We start from the raw sequence: 18,315 nt of genomic DNA on the forward strand, positions 1-18,315 counted from the left end.
GTTAGGGTTAGGTTACAGTTAGGGATGGGGTAAGGCATGCAGTGACTATGGTTAGGCTTAGGGTCTCCAGGCAATGAATGTAAGCCTATTTAATGTCCCCAGAAGTGAAGTGAAGTGAAATTCAAGCAAACTCAGCCCCACTCTCTTCTGAATTCTATTTAAAAAAAAAAAAACAAAAACAAAAAAACAAAAACAAACAAACAAACAAACAAAAGTCAGATTATTTTCAGTTTTTCCCCCTACAATTTCAGGCAGAGCCTACTATTAAAACATCCAAACAAGATTTAAATAAATTTAGAGCAAACAAGTACTCGCATCATTTGAATCATTATGCTTTGCTGAGTACAGTATGTTACACGGATTCATAATCATCTCTAACACACGCGCACGCACACATAGACACACACACACACACGCAGGCATACACAATGAGCGTCAACTCTTTCCTTGGCAGTTCATGTATGCTGAGTTCAGTGTCTGGGGCTATAATACATTATGCATCAGCCCTCAACATGCCCTTGACCAGGGTGACATAAATTTAAGATACATTACAGCTGTAATCCATTCTAATGAGCTTAGACTTTATCTAGTTGGGCACAGAACAGACAAGGGAGGTATACCACTTAAAGGAAGATAAATGCCACAATGTTGCACTGATTGTTTTCCCCACTCAGCCCCAAGAGGCACAAAATTGAAGCAGCTGAATAAGTGAGTACATAAATAACAATAAATATGGAATTGAAAAAGACAGACTAAGGCTTATGGAAATTGTTATTGGATGACAGTTTTATTTGGTCTCCGTGTAGACAAGTGTAGGGGATATCCTTCCATGAGAGTAATATTAATGTGAAGAAAATGGGGCATTTGCACACATTTCACCTGAAGAAATCACATCATTAAAATCACCATTTTATCTAGCATCCATGCTCTTCTATGTAACACCTAAGCTTCATATAAGATGTGTCTCAATACATTTCCATCAGGCTCGATAACAAGGACCGCCTCCACATGAAAAGGACTTAAATACATTTATTAGCATCAAAAAAGATCCCTAGTGAGATACAGTTACTGTTTTCTTTCTTAGTTGAGTTTGATGCAGCACTAACAGAAAAAGTACACAGAAAAAAAAACAAACAAACTCCCCACTCCAACGATGAAATTAAGCTAAAATATGTCTCCCTCTAATTGCAGAGCAAAGGCCTTTCAGCACACACTGGCCACTAAGCCGCTTTAATTTAAAAAATGAGTTAATTCAGTGAATGAATGTACACATTTTGGATAATCAGTGATTCTGCACCATTCTGCTCTACTAAGTAGAAAGCATTGGCCCACTGATGGCTCTTCAAGCTTCATTAAGGATGTGACCTCTGATTATTTGTTAGCCACTGCTGCTAAATGCTCACAAATAAATGCCACACATTACTTTTGCCAGAGTGACTCTTGTTGACTGATTTGATGACTCACCAATGGTTTTCTGCGAACACAGCAGAAATCACTGGAGTGTGACAACCCTATTCTTCCATCTCACCTTTACTTTTTATGAAGTGCTAACCTTTACTGTTTACTTAGATGTGCTGTAATTCATCATCACCCATAAGAAGTTACTTCTGACAGTGCACTTGCAGACCCATGGGGATCTTTCAAATATTTTTTTTGTTGGGTAAGTTGTTTAAAAGTGCAGCCAGCTCTCAGCTGGTCTAAATGTCAGCATTGGCGATTAGTTCGGTGTTAAATGTGGATCATGATGATGGAGCAGTGGAAACGAGGGCAATACAGCCCACCCTCTTGAGACACTAGTCTCCTTATCTGTGGGGATCCTAACAGGGACTGAAAGAACGAGCAGAATGAGACCCAGACACATATCTTAACACTGAAGGTCAAGAGCAAATAAGTGTTTTTCTTGTCGCGATTGCATCAGCAGTGGTGACTAAACCCAAAGCCTGGATAGACAATGGGCTAACACCATGCTGACTCTCTGCTAGGGCAGCAAGGAACTGCTGCAAGCCGGACAAACTTGGAATAAGATCTTTGGACTTCACTGTAGCATTTTACTGCACAGTAACATGAAGCATAAAACATGAAGGGCGTTTAATCATGTGTGCTTATACTTCCACTAACATGGTCCAGGCAGAGCAAGCCCTTCTCACCTACCTGTCTTTGAGCTGGTAGGTGAAGTCATTTTCAATATGAGTGGGAGAGCTACAAAGCAGGAATAGCAGGAAGTTATCATAGATTCAACCAAAATTACCTAAAATATTTATCACCACCACAAGATGTCACTGAAGGCCAACTAAGCTTTTCTGCTGTCTCTCCTTTCTCAAAACATCACTTACAACCCAAATCCTCCTCTACACACACATAGATGTGTGTTGCAGAGCCATGGGATAATCTCAGTTATTCCTGAGCACTGTGCTTTCATGTTCACGAATACGTTTGTGGTTGTTTTACCTGCATTTGTTAAACCACATGGACAATGTAGCATGGAAACAGCATGTGTGGCAGCACAAGTAAACTTTGTTTGTGTGAGGATGACAAAAACTGTTTTGTAGGCGTTCTTGCACTGTGCACAGCTACTACAACTTCCCATTGGGTAGGAGGCTGAGCAGCCTCTGCAGCACTGATTGCATGGGCTTATATCGTGCAAAATCGACATAGACCAGCAGGTTGCTCTTTTTTTTTTTCTCCCGTTTATTCCAAAAACATTCAGATCATTAAAAATAAAGGGAAGCTCAGGTTCTGATTTCAAAAAATGCTAATGGTTTATGAAAACAAAATGTTGATTTTATGACATGCATGTTAGGGGAATAAGAGGTGATGCAATTAAAGAAATAAAACTGGATAATAAAAAAAATAAAACAAATAAGACCTTGGGCAATGGTGTGACCTACATATAACACACCTCTGACAGACAGCTCTATCTGTTCAATATAGTTTCTATATTTCAGTAGCTCTTAGAAAACATTATCTTGCATATTTTAAAGAAACTCACATTTGGTTCGTTTCTTGCACGTTGTGTTTTGATGGGTTTCTCTTTAAAAACAGGCAAACTTTCAAAGATCAAGTCAATACAGTTAAACACTAAATTACTGAGTAGTCAAATACAGTTGAAACAGCAAAACAAAAAACACCAGTAAGCTGATCCTGCAGCCCAGCATTTCATATCTTGGCCTGTTTGTGAAGAGCACTACGTTACCTCGGTGTGACAACTGTCACTCTTTGATGTACTTGGCCATTGACTGAATGAGGACTTGAGTGTGACCAGCCTGAGGGGAGACAAGAATTTGTGAACGTCCTGTTTATTTATTTTGGGACAATAGGAGATGACAATGGTAATATCAGTGAAGGCTAACTTGGACGTGATTGCCTTCCTCCTCTCTTTTTGTTTTATTTTTGGAGGTGGGTGTAGGCTCTGGCTTGTTCTTCTTTTTTTTTTACCATCGCAACCATGGTCATGTTCATTTTTAGCAGTTTCTCCCTATGAGAGTACAAGGTGAAAAAGTTGTTGAATGTGATGTTGTGACCGCTGAGTCCTTGGGTTTTGTCGAACACCACCCTTACACCATACCCTGATTTTTTTTTTTTTTTTTCAGGACCTCTTTTGGCAAGTCTCCCAGAGTACATGTGCATATTCCACGCCTAGCTGGACTGGACATCATTGCCCGTATTTCTAAGCCATACTTTGCTGACTTATTGGGCATGCAGTGCCTGAAGGGACAGTATGAACAGCACAGAAGTGGAAGCTCATCCACTGTAACAATGGGTCAGGGATTATAAAGGAGGGGTAACAGCTGAGGCCACTTATCCAACACATCTTCCACTGCAGCAAGTGTGTCATGCACCAGGCAAGTCTTGCTTCTCTTTAATTAAGGGTATGATGGTGAAGAAACCATGGCAAGTCTCTGGTGCCACTGTAAGTGTTTCCCCTCTAGTGCCAGCCCTCCACAGGTTTGCTTTCACTGTTTCACTACAATGAAGATGAATTATAACCAGTGGGTACTAACTGGTGAACAATGAACCAAACATGTTAATTACATAGAAATTTGATTCTTGATTTGTGCATTGCAACCAAAACGAGCAACCCAATTTGCATTTTTTTTTTTACATAATGCTCATTTTTTTTTTTTTTTACAAAATTCTAAAGCACATATTTTGCTTATCCTAATCCACACTGATTTTTTTATATATATATATATATATATATATATATATATATATATATCTTATTTCTCTTTTCATATTTCTTATAATTTCACACATGCTTATTCATATTTTCTCTCTAGAATGTGAGCAACATTAACTGACCCAATTTCCCCTTGAGGTTCAAAATCAAAGTATTTCTGATTCTGACTCTAACATTTGACAAGTGGATCTCATCAAACTCCTTCCAAACATCTCCACACACTCAGATGGGTTCTGGTCTTTATTGACTGCCGTGTCAACACTTCAAATGAGGATCTGATACTTCGGACACAGGTGACTATTGATATGGTAAGAAAACTAGGAATTAAAAGATTCCAGTAGCACAAATGATTTTTAAAACGGAGGTGTTTTGGCACATGGCCGTCATCAGTGTATCTCATAGTGCCAAAGACCATTTTTTTTAACTGTCATTTGTTGTATGAAGTCTACCCTTACTTGAATGTGGACTTGGAGACTATATTTTTCTTTTTTTTTGACATCAACATGTCTTCTGCTGGTAGAGGTTCATCATCAACTGTGTCATCGTTATCAGTGGAGGAGATAGAGTAACCAGAATCTGCATCAATATTGCTCAAACTTTCAGACATATCACTGCTGCTGTCAAAGAGCTATGACAAAGCTTCAATCACAGCACATCCCCCTCCAGACTTAAACAGAATTACCATCAGATATAAACAGTAAAGGACAGAGGGCTGTGTGCCCACACCTTTTTATCTGTTTGCCCTGCTCACTTTTGTGTGGCTTATCAGAATTCTCACAGGAACTATTAGAACTGTTGCAGAATAAAGTTACTAAAGCCTGAAATCTACTTCCTGCAGCGACTGTGGGAAATGTGGTGCCTTGTAGGGGATGAAAATTTTCTGAGGACTAACAAATTGTATGGGCAAGTGACAAGAGAATCAATTCACTAAGTGTTCTTAAGAAGAAATTTCTTCTTAAACTCCACATATGCTGTTTTCACAGAGCTTCATCGACATTCATCATGGTTTCTTAATTGGGAATTTTTCTGAGGTAAGAGCAGAAGCTATTCACATTCAAGAGCACTCCTAAGCCAACAAGTTAGTGATCTGTTATATAAAACATTTCTTCAATTATTTTGTACAGTATAGTAGTCGTTGTGCACTACACATATCTGCATTCATATAACAAAGCCGCCTTTGAGTCCTGAAACTGGCAGGTAGGGACTTCTTTATAAGCACTACTCCTCTTCATCTTCATAGTTGAAAGCCAAGTCTGAACTACAGTACATTCAACACTTTTGTCATCAAGTTGGAAACATACACTATATGGACAAAAGTATTGGGCCAAGTACATATTATACCTGCAGGAGCTTTTATGACATCCTATTCTAAATCCATAGGCATTAATAAGGAGTTGATCCCCCTTTGCAGCTATAACAGCCTGTCATGTCCACCACCTTGGATGTGTTTCCCTGGTTTGCCTAAAAATATCAATCCTGAACCTTCCCCATGCAAAATCCTTGATTAAGGTGGTCACATAGTTGTTCTGAAGTCACCATAAAGAAACATGGAGAAATCAGAGACCGCAGTCCTAACAATATGCTCCTCTGACACCGGTGGACCACTCACACTTTCCTCAACAGAGGATATTTATCTATCTATAGCCTATGTAATACTTATTATTGACAACAAGGCCTGTGAAACATGTTACACACACAGTTCATTTATTTATGTATTTATTATTATATTAGTTTATTCAAATAGGGACAATGCAAATTTATATTGCTTTATTTTGCTGGTTTACACAAGCACATGGTGCTGATGTTGTGCATGCAGAGATGAGTTTTTAGCTGCTATCCCTAACTCAGCTTTTCAAAAATGAGCATTATAAATATAGTCCTATGGTAGAGCAACATGTAAAAATAAATATTCAGATACATAGATACACATATGGACACATGTGCACGCACACACAAATACACACACACTCACACACAGATATATAGAAGTGAAAAAAAAAACGTAAAAAAGAAAAAAAGCATGTAAAATGCATCATAATATTCAAAATGCATGCAAATATTATACAGCCTGGCAGAGTACTTAAACGGTAAATGTAAGTTCAAGTGTGCCTTCGGGCTGCAGCAAACAATAACTTAGGAGGGGTGATCGGGGGTGCTTTTTGGATGTGGGAATTTGATGTTGTTGAACCAAACTGGCTAAATGTAAATTTTTAACAGCCTTGCTTTTATAATACTGTTCATGTACCTCTTGGATGCATAATAATATAGCCAGTCCTAGTTGGCTATAGACCCCATTTAGAATATTTATTTATATTCATATTTATTCTATGTGCGTGTTTCACTCTTTTGAGAGCCCTGTGTTGACATGCCTTGTAACTCTCTGTTGGAGCTATTATATATTTATGTAATTTTCCTGTTGTTGCTTTTTTTTTTTTTTTTGTTTAACAGTGAGCACCCCATGATGACAGCCCTATGATCACATAATTTGTAAAAATCTCTTTGTGATAAGAGCCGAGTCATATTAGGTATGAGCACTCTGTGATAGAGGTCTTTTGATCTCAAACTTCTTAACTCTCCATTGTTACTGTTATTGTCATTATTTTGTAATTTTGTATTGTTGCCTTCTTTGTTTAATGATGATCCTTATTACTGTTGCTGTTATGCCTGCATGTATTATTTTGTGTCTTTGTTGTTGGTTTGTATGGCTGTTAGGTTTTGCCCCATAAACACGGGCTCTCTGCCACTGCTCAGGTAACTCTGTGGAAGTCGTCTTGTGGCGTCTAACATGTCACCTCACCTGTCTGGGACAAATAAAGCCTTTGTGTGTAAGATCAGTTTTGTTCTCTGCCTGACTTTATGAATGCTCCAATTGTCCTCCAACAGCTAGACTATTATTAGAAATTTTGGGGGGAGGTGGGGTATTTATATATTTAGTTTTTTCGTGCTACACAGTTTTCACCTGCAAAACAGTACAGTGTATAGACAGACACAGCTCATGTGTATCAGCACAATGAACAGGAGAACTGCCAGCAAGTTGATCTGCAAACAAGACAGATGGGGAAATTTGTGTTTGCTGGGATTTTTTTTTTTTTCCAAGAAATTTGAATTGACTGTGACTTGAATTTGTTGACAAAGTGCTGACAGGTGGTGGTCTACAAACTGGAAAAGACAAATGACAAACTTTATTCCGGGGATCATCATTTCCCCCCACCCTTCCACCTCAAACCCCTGCAGTGTTTGGCTCTTTGCGACACTGAAAGACACTGCAAATCTTGCTCTCATTATTCACCTGGTGAAGAATGTCAAACAACGCACCTCTGCAACTCAAGACTCTGCAATCTCTGCTCCCAGTGACCGGGCCTCCATCCTGCTGATGGCATCAGTGGCTTTGTTCCTGATTTCTGTAAGTACCTCTCATATTTCTGGACTTTGGCATCTCCCATCCTCCACACTGTTTGTCTGACTCTCCCATCTGGTTTCCCTCCATGACTTCAGGGTTACATTCACCTGCTACGTTAGAACTTCCCATCTCTGTGGTGCTGCTGAGAAAAGCTTGTACATCTTTTGAACATTGGCAAAGTAGCTGATGGCGTGTGTAGATGCATTTGCCGCATCAGCCATGACAAGTTTCAAGGTGTGAGTCCCACAGGGAATATACAGTGCACAGGGATTTTCTCCAGCAGCCTTGCCTGAACACCTTTATTCTTGCCTTTTATATTTGGCCACATTGTCATAGGACTGTTCCCTGTGGTGTTCAAAAGGAATATTTAATTCCTCAAGCCTTCTCAATATTAAAACAGACAAACCAAGACCTGTTGCTTCACACAAATGAAATCCATGAGCACATCCAGATTATTATCTGGGCAACGATATGGGTCTATTTTGCAAAACAACACATTAAGTGCTAAGATTATAAAACATAAATACATTGTTTTCCAAGTAAAATATTTGTGAAATTTTAGACAACATACTGGTTGTGGTCAGAATGATAAAGCATTTGTGTGTGTGTGTGTGTGTGTGTGTGTGTGTGTGTGTGTGTGTGTGTGTGTGTGTGTGTGTGTGTGTGTGAACAACATATACCTGACTATATAAACTGTCTAGAGTAGCCTATGTTCTAGAATATAATATTTTTCTGAAAGTCATAATAGAAACAGGTAAAGCTATATGTGATTGGTGATAAATTAGATAGATATGGTGAGTATGTATGGTCACAACACACGGGTCTAGCTTTGAACAGATCCTCTCTAGTGTTACCTTGAGCTGTTTTGCGTTCAACAAGAAAATTAGAAACTTCTGGCTTTCACCCAGTGCTGCTGTGCCATCCTTTCAAGAGACTTAAGGTAATTCTATTTTCAGTGGGATGCTTCACACATACCTCTTCCCCTATAAGGCTGTGAATAGAAAATAGCAGAGACACAACTTCATTTCTCAGGATCCAAGCACTAGATTCTGAAATTCTGTGTTTCACAATGTTATGATTTAGATGGGACTTTGATGGGATGGGTACTTTGCACATCCTGCAGCCACGACATGACTGTGAACACTACCATTCACATTTTCAGAATATCATCTTACCACGTTTAAAAATGAAGTTTCGACATACTTCCATTATCCGTTCACTCATGGGACATGGATGGGATTATGTCACAGCCCTGTGAGCAGGCAACAGCCACACTATGTGATGATTGTAGAACCAAATTCTGAATTCATAAATGTTTCACGGTGTTCATATTTCAGTAACTTCAGTATAAGACGTAGGAAAGTCTGGCACATGAGAATATTGTTAGGAAACTGAACCAAATGTTGCAAAATGTAAAAAAAAAAAAAAATGATAATAATAATAATGATAAAATAAAATAAAATAAAATAAAATAAATTAAAAAGAATACAACTTTACAATGATGAAGTCAAAATTGCAATAAAGACTTATCGTTGTTGCTGTTAACTTGAAAAACAAATGTATCTGTATACATAATTGTACATGTCAAATTAATTCTGGAATGAAACCATATATCCTGAAATCTGAAATCTCTGTAGTGTAAATGCACATGAATGATATTTGCACACCTCTTAAAATCTGTAATAGTGTTTTCACTCCCCCGGAAGTGTTTATGCATGCAGGAGTTACATGGCTTAGCACACTCAACCTGATTCACTAGTGCATATTCAACTGTGCAAACTCGTGGATCGTGCCTTTTGTTCTCTGCCTGACCATGTACGAGACATTTTATCATCCAGTGACTGTGAAACAGCCATCAACGCACCACCCACTCATGACAGACAGGCATAAAAAACAAGCTCTCCTTCCTCTGCGCTGAGGCTAACATAAGCGCTGACTGGCGCTGGTTCCATGACAAGCAGATGAGACAGATATGCACAAGATGTATAATAATAAGTAATGGACACACCACTGAAAAGCGGTGTTTAAGGTCAAGCTTTTAGCTCCACCTAAATGAATTGCCTGTCTGGAAAAAGTTTAAAATCCCCATACTATAATTCTACGTGAGTCATTTTTATTATTCTGATATCAACAAAACCTTTTATAGAGAGTACATAATAGACTATGTTTGACTTGAGATTTTTAATTTTGTTCATGCAAAGACAAACAATAGCTAGATAGACAGACAGACAGACAGACAGACAGATAGATAGATAGATAGATAGACAGATAGATAGATAGACAGTCGTAGCAACAGCAGTATACAATTAACTGCATAGGAACACACCTACACAAAAAACGCAAGTTAAGTTTGCATTAACACAGTAATAATCAAAGAATGAAAAGAAAAATATGTTTTCTACAGTTCTCTCCCATACTAGCAGGGCCTGTGATACGGTACCTGAGATGAACTAGGGTTTACCAACTCTTTTATTTACCACTACAGCCCTGGTAAAAAACCAGGGAAACCTCAATGCATGGTCTGAAGGCATGGATGAGGGGTATATGTATGAGAGCTTATTAATGTATTTACTGACTGACAAGCTGAAAGCATGGGCTTTGACACTCAATCACCTCAAGTCAAGCAATATTGGGGTGTGAGTAGACAGGCAGGCTGAAAGTGCCTTTCCTATGCATCCCATTGAATAAACTCAAAATATACCAGCAATAAAGTCAGGACATCACAAGGAAAAAAGACTAAATAAGAGAATAGAATTTGTGATATCAGCAGAATAAAGGTAAGATATAGATTACCGGCAGGGATAAACAGAGAAGAGTGTCTGCAGAATGGAGGTAGAATAGGTCTAAGTGTAGAATAGATCGTCTTTGTGACCCAACACAGGCACTTTGAAATATACTCAGTGCTTAAGATACATTGATTTTCCCTAAGACTCTAGGTTCATGCTGGAGTGCTGGTTGAGGGGTCCTAGTTAAAAAGTGCATGTGTGAAATATTTCCACACCTGCAAATTCAAGCAATAAATCTGACTCCTTCTGGGAATGAGCCTAGTAGCCATGGCTATCATGACACGCCAGACTGAGAGCAGTGTCCTGATGAGTTGGCTACCTCCAACAGTTCATCACAAGGCTTCACAGAGCAAAACTGTCTCTGAAATACCACAAGCCTCTGGTGGATGCTCTACGGTTGGATGAAAAATCATATCATTCACATGCTCAGCTGCAGTCTTTCCAAATTTGCAAATAAATTGACCAAGGATGCCACACTCGCAATGGATTTCATGAACCCTTCATAGATTTGAGAGGCCCATTTAAATCACGAAGGAGCAGATGTGGGGATGGAATAATGGAGCCTAACTCACAAATCCACTGATTTCTGAATGTATGGGTTGTAGCTTAAATGAAACAAATGCTGTCAATGGCTATAATCCAGTGCTGAAATGAAAAGGTATATATGGCATTGAATATCTGAAGTCATGATGTTGTAAAATATTTTTTGTATTCTGATTTACATGTTCAACTCCCTTGTATTTTAGGGATGGACTACATAACTGATGTGGTCATGCATATATGCAAATATATGCCCACTACCCTCCTCTATGCAGGAGGATTTACCATTTACCTACCTAAAAAAAAACAGAGATATCAATGACCATTTTGTGAAGCAAGGCTGATGACAACAAACTATACATGTATGTATCTGCACGTGTGTGTGTGTGTGTGTGTGTGTGTGTGTGAACTAACCTGTGTCCTGGTCACAAAGCTGTTCACAGGGCTCAGTTGTCCTCTGGCCACAGTAGTCTCTGACCCACTGGGTGGACGAATTGGTCTGATAGTACAGGGTAAGCTTGGCTGGGTTTAGCCAATTAGAAACATCCAGGAAACTGCCCATGCTCACCACAAAACTACTTCCTGGAGAGAAAAAAAAAAAAACACACAAGACAAAACAATTTCCCTTTTAAAAGAAATAAAAAAATAAATAAAAAAAAATCAAAGGCTGAAATAAGATTTGACTGTTAAGCAACAAACTCTATTTCTGGTTCCACTCCACAATCAATTGGAACATAGCAAAGTCTTTTGTTTTCATTGTAGGTCTAATTTCCATCCTGGTTAGGCTGAATATAAATTAGCAATTAAGGCCTATAATGTGGATATTGATGAGACTTCCTGGGGAAAAAAAAACAGAGTAAACACTATGTTCACTGACACAGGCTTAAAAATCTACATTACTGCTCCATAGACAATCAGTAGACTCTGATCACTAAACAGATTATCCTTAATTGATGGCAACGACTTTCGGTTCCAAAGGGAGCATTGGGGAGATTGTATTTCAGCTCTCTATTAGGGTAAAGATCCTAATGCCAGCGATACTGTGTGTGAGCGCATGTTATTGGGTGGGATGGAGAAATCATTGGGAGCATTTAACTATAAATTTCTGTGTCAAAGTGAATTTGAGGAATATTTTCAAAGACTAGGTTGGGACCAAAAGGTAGGTGTGGAAGGATCCCCAATATTCTCACTTTGTTAAAATACAGCAGTAGCTTTTATTTGTTTATTACTGTTATTATTTTAATCCACATTAGATGTTGAAGTCTAGGCAATAGCTGGGCAATCAAGGCAAATTTGTGATATAATAGACACTGCAGTTTAATGTGATATTCTCGTTTTTCATTCAAGGAATTAACAGTGCATCATAAAAATTACAGTTGATAACACTTTATAATAACTTTTACTACAAAATTAGTGAAATGGTTATACTTACAAATTATTCATTATTGATCAGCTAGTAATTCAGGCATTGTATCAGAACTGTGAAGAAATTAATGAATATGTGGTTGTCTAACTTATAAGGCAGCTAACACATGATTTGCATGGGAATATTAACCAGACTAAATCCAGATACATTTTATTTTGGCATAAAGTCTCCATTACCTATCTATGATGTGTAATTAAAGCCAGCAAACGCAAGAACACGGAGAGATCAATGCCACCCCCCATGGGAAGCCATGAAGAAACACAACCCGGAGGAGGATGCTGGGGTGGCGGGCGGGGGTGTGTATGACATGCACAGGCAGCGGCAGCACAAGAGGCAGCATGGAAAGCAGCATGGCAAGCAAGAGCAGAGGATGAGCCAGTGAGTCTGACAGCTTCAGCACACCACCCATTTGGTCAAAGCAGTGCACAAGGTCAGCTGACGGATGATCAGCTGATCAAGGGCACAGCAGCACATGAGCTGTCTACCTGAACTAGCTTTCAGACTTTTTTTTTTTTTTTTTGCTTTTTTGCTTCATATATATGTAACTTAATCGCACATGTACTCATCACTGACTGCAAAGCATAAATAAACATTATGTAAGCCCCCACAACTTTCCACCTGATGTTATAATGATAGAGGGCTAACGTGTAATTCTTAAACATATATAACAGTTGTTTGCATGATGACCACTGCCCAGGCTAGCGTTAAAATTCAGTATAATGACTGAGCAATTAAAGAGAATGAAGTCATGCATTAACCTTTGTCAGTCATTTTACTGCTTTTTTTTAAAAAAATTCCATCTCTCTTAAATGTCGGTTAGCTATTTGCATAGAAAATCCAGGTAAATTAACAGTCTCTGCTGGTCCTTTTTCACTTTGTTTCCACTTCTCTTTCATCCACGTATGTGCTTCTCCGAGTGGCTTGAGCTGCTGCAATATCAGGGGAGGCTGTCAGAGCTGCACAGCATCGTGATATCAGATAAAATCCAGTGGATGTGGAGGAAGAACTCAAAATGTAGAAAAGCATAGGAAAAGCCAAGAGCCTGGATCAGCTGACTAATTGGAAACACTGTGGAAGCAGGGAGCTGATTGATGGAATAGCTTAAGCTCAAGTAAACGCTGATATTCTAGTGCAGTTATCCAGCCGAGCAAAATAAATGAAGTTGATGGCCCTGTGGGGTTTGCTGTGGGGTGAATTTGTTTCAAGCCTGTGTCAGTCCAGTCCTTGATTAGGTCACGTGGGTTTGAGGTCAGAGGAATCACTCAAGGAGTGTTGCTGTGTACAATCAGGCCAGTCAATACTTCTTCAGTGTGCCATAAATATGCACCGATTCTCTCAATTACAGGAGACACAGGGTAAGAGACGTGAGGTTTGATTGAAGGCTTGTACTGGGAGTGGAATGAGCTGCTTGAAATGAATTCAATGAAATAATAGATGAATGATAATAGATTCGCTAAGAGCATATTTAAATGGGACAACCTAAGGAAAAGGGCCCTGGATGAGAGATATGTTGCACTTCTGGAACAGGTTGGTGTACATGTTCAAAGTCAAACTGACAAAAAAAAAACAAAAACAAAAAAACAAAAAAACATTTAATTGGGATGTCACCCCAACTGCCTTTGAAAAAATATTGGGTATTTTTACTGAGGCTAGTTTTGTTCCAGCAGCTATCACTCAGATTAATAAGTTGTGGCAACATTGCACGGATGGTATCTATCTATTTTAGTTTTTTTTTTTTTTTTTTTTTTTTTTTTTTAGTGTTAGTTCTTTTTTCTCTCTCTCTCTATTTAAGCACTTGTTATTTTTGGAGCCTTGAGTAAGGACTGATGAAGCCTTGAGAATTTTTATCATGTTTGTCTATGGTCTAGGTTGTTTGTAAAAAATGGATCAAGATGTATACCTTGCTTTCTTACTGCAAACTAAATCTACCTCCTGGTACAAATAAAGTAACCTGACCTGACCTGAGGCTGGTCTAAGTTATGTTTTCAGAGACAGATCCCCATGCAGTGTAAGGAATGTCAAAACAGAAATATTTTCAAAATTTAAGGATCTTTGGCAGAGGATTTTTTTTTCTGTTTTATTGTGTGAAGCACGTTGTGTGACATTCGTTTGCATGAAAAATGTTACACAAATCTAGTCTGATTGATTGAGTCCCACAGAGTCACTTTAGAGAAAGTTTGCCACTGTTTAATATTATCAATTCCTAAGGCATGGATAGAAGGAAGCAATCATTATTTATTCTGCTTTCAAAATTACATATTGGATATTATGATATTGAAATTCATTGTTTGTAAATGTATTTAATTTGTACATTTGATGGTTCTTCTTCTTCTTCTTCTTCTTCTTAATATTATTATTAGTAGTAGTAGTATTGCTATTAATTTATGGCACCTACATTATTACAAGAGGTGCCTCGTAAGCTCACATGTGCTGGGCACCAATATAGCCAAATCAAATCAAATCAATCAGTGAGGTAACCAGTGGTTCAATCTGACCTTGACTCCCATGGCCTTGTCTTCTTTCTTCTCCAAGACAATATAATTTTTAACAATAAAACAAGCTCTGTGCTTGTTTCGCACTTCAACAGTAAAAACAAAGGCATAAATCACTCAAGCTGGGAACCAGTGGCATTCTACAATTACAGAGGAAACAAATAAAATAAATCAAAGACCAGCAAATAAAATAAACCCTCAAGGTCTTTCCTACTTTGTGTTTACTTTGTCCAAACAAATTTTAAGATTTGTTCAGCCACATTTGTAAGAAGTGTGAGCTTGATAACCCATTTTATGCTTTAGTGTGTTCAAACTACTCGTCTCCCTCAGGATTTTCTCTTGCTGTCCCAGACAAAATATGCCAAATTCCAAATAATGTGAGGTTTTAGGCTCAGAGGCTAAACAGATCAACAGCATCAACAACATTATTAACAACAGGAAAGGCTGGCAATGCCCTGTCCATTAGTAAAGCAGAAAATGCACTGAAGCTTTTAAATTGGTATTTTGGACGGATTTGAATGTAAATGCGACTGTTTAGAGCATAGGCGGAGTTTGCGGGGGGGCAGCATCTGAAATGTGTCACTACATTGAGTCAAAAATAGGTCCAATATTTTTTTTTTCCTGTATACATATCTATAAACATTTAAGCAATGCAATAAAATAAGATTATTTTCAGAAATAAATCTGAATTACATTATGTTTGGTATTGTAATAAATAAAATAATAATAAAAAAAAAAATGTTTGCCCCCCCAGCGCAAATTTCAAACTCCGCCTATGGTTTAGAGTACAGTGTGCTAGAGCCTGCTTGTTTTTGCATTGTGTGTTTTAATATTTTATTATTTCAACATTATCGCAAAGAAAGTCACAGGAGTCAAGGTCAGACAAAACCCTCGCTGACTGGACAAACATTTGACTTGCTGTGACTAACAAACTTTTATCATGCTACATTGGTAACATGCACTTTTGTGTGCCTCTTGGACTTCTGCATGGGCTATCTGTTTTGATTAAAAAAAAAAAAAAAAAAAAAAAAATTCAAAAAAAATCAAAAAAATCCAATTATGTTCTTTGGGAAAAACAGACCTTTAGTATTTGAATCAGCAGAGAAGCCATCTCATCCATGGAATTGCTAAAGAGGCATCTTGATGTTTTGGATTTGAATGTGATAATGATCAGTGTTGAATTAACCTATAAATGCCCCATATCAAGGCACGGTGCAGTTTTTATAATATAAGAAACTGTTAGCAGTCATGACCATTTTATGAAAAATTTCTTTCAAGACCAAATTTATGTCGTCATATAGCAAGTGCAGAATCACCAAGAGCAAATTTATAGCTATAAATTGGCCACCAAGGGCAGATCATGTGGAATAGGCTTCGGAGGACATAAGTAATTTAGTTCATGATATTTTCATTGTTTCAGAGGAACAAGAGCAATGTCCAATTTGGAAACGTTTCAACATCATTTCAGGTGAGAGGTTTGTACTTCTGCCTGATGCTGGTTGCACAAGATTTAATCAAGTTGTCCCCTTTTAGATAATGTGGCCAGAATTGAGCAGCGCCGCAAATGAATAGACACATGGGTTTGCAGTTTTCACTTAAATCAATGCATATTGTGGAATACCAACAGCATGTCTATCAGATGATAAATTAGACCTACATATGTGTTACTATTCATTATTCAACTGACTGGTCAACTGCACAGCCAGTTGCGGTGTGTGTGTGTTACAGTATTGTTCTTCATTAAACTCATCGATTGCCCCTTTCACACATGCAGTTTTCCCAGGAATATTCAGGACCACTTCCTGTCATGTGTGAATGGGAGCAGGGATCAGTATTCAAGGAAAACTGTACTGCCAGTTTCCCTCCTCAAGACCTTGAAGCATCTCAAGGAAAATGCCAGTAAGGCTGTGTTGTGAAGGATAGCAGTAACACTGCAGGGAAGGGCACGTCAAAGGGTCATGTCTGTCTGATTAAATATGCTTTTATGTGGAGTGAGCAAACCAGTCACAAGACAAGATTTCAATATACGACTTTATTTATGGTTGCCGTGCCTTGTGGGTAATTTGATAACTGCGATGCAAGTTCTTTTTTTTTCCAACAATGACTGAAAGCTGGACAGATTCAGAAATAAACTCCTCTCTGTCTACGCAGAGGATGAAATTGATAGGCAGCTGTCTGGCATGGTTAGAGATGCTGTAGTATACGAGAAAATCACAGGAAGTCTACGTGAGTACAGCAACACGAGGCAGAAGAGCCAAGTCGTCAGTCCCTCGCCCCATCTGTTCTGGAACTGCCCTGGCATGTGGGGAAAGGTGCAAGAAGGAAATGTTTCTAAATGTAGCTGCATGTGTAAATAGTGAAAATCAGTAGCGGTGCCTGAAAGGGCATCCAAGCAATTTGCAGGGAACTGTGTGTGAAAGAGGGTTTTGACCCACTGTTACTCATCGGTTGGGTTGTTCCTGTGTGCGTGTGTGTGTGTGTGTGTGTGTGTGTGTGTGTGTGTGTGTGTGTGTGTGTGTGTGTGTGTGTGCCACAGCTGCAGTTCATTGGAAACTGACACAAAGTGCTTGCAAAAAGTCCCAATAAGTGATTTCTTTGATGCTGCTATTGTTCCAAAGTATCTGTAGACACCTGTTATTTTACTGCCAGGCCCACATATTTGTATGTAACAAATATTTGTGACAAATATTTGTTATATAATTTGATTTTTTCTCCCCCCAAAAAGTTTGGTGGACTTTTATGCGTGTTTCAATTATCCAAAAATTCAGCTATCTACAATACCTTCATTCAGAGGGGTTCAGATAATTGAGATTCATCTGTATAGCGATGTGCCACGGCACTGCATAACATTATGGTGCCAAGCTGAGAACTTCAGTCTTTAAAGGCTGTGCTGATTTTCTGGCCAATGGTAACTGACATTTATGTGATAAATCATAAAAATAAAATATAAATATATATATTTATATATATGCTTTCAGTGCTTGGCAGCACTGAGCATATTAATGACCTACAATAACCTTGCAGTTAATACAATGAGAGACATAGCTCATTAAGTGAATTGTCTATAAAATGGAGCCAAAGCATTGCCCGCATAAACGCTCAAGTGAAACTTCCCAACAGAGTTCGTCACTGCTGAATGGATTACATTAAACATGGGTGGGCGGGGGGACTCAACATGGTTAGCAGTGTCGTTAACAGAAGGTCTTGGTTTCAAATCTCAGCATCGGTGCTTTTTGTGTAAGGTTAGCCTGTTTCTGAGTTTGCATGCTCTCTCTCGGTTTGTGTGGATTTCCTCCGGGTGCCCCCACAATCCAAAGCTGATCATTTGAACTGAAGACTCCAATTAGCCCATAGGTGTGAATGTGTGTGAATGTATTTGTCTGTGAATTTGCCCTCTGATGGACTAGCAACCTGTCCAGGGTGTTTCCCTGCCTGTCACCCTATGCATGCTGGGATAGACCCCAGCCCTCATCACCCTGAAAGAGAATTAG

The 18,315-nt window shown here is 38.6% G+C and overlaps 1 protein-coding gene across 2 annotated transcripts in view; it reads right to left on the reverse strand.

Annotated features, from left to right (window-relative positions):
- The window catches only part of astn2 (astrotactin 2), a 491,396-nt gene that overhangs the window by 253,540 nt on the left and 219,541 nt on the right, over positions 1 to 18,315 (reverse strand). For both annotated transcript variants that reach the window (XM_030065131.1, XM_030065132.1), the window contains exon 7: positions 11,321 to 11,488. In XM_030065131.1, the coding sequence (XP_029920991.1) occupies positions 11,321 to 11,488 (168 nt within the window). The remainder of the gene's footprint in view (positions 1 to 11,320; positions 11,489 to 18,315) is intronic.

Source organism: Myripristis murdjan, chromosome 12 (genome assembly GCF_902150065.1).
Source record: "Myripristis murdjan chromosome 12, fMyrMur1.1, whole genome shotgun sequence".
NCBI classification, from domain to species: domain Eukaryota; kingdom Metazoa; phylum Chordata; class Actinopteri; order Holocentriformes; family Holocentridae; genus Myripristis; species Myripristis murdjan.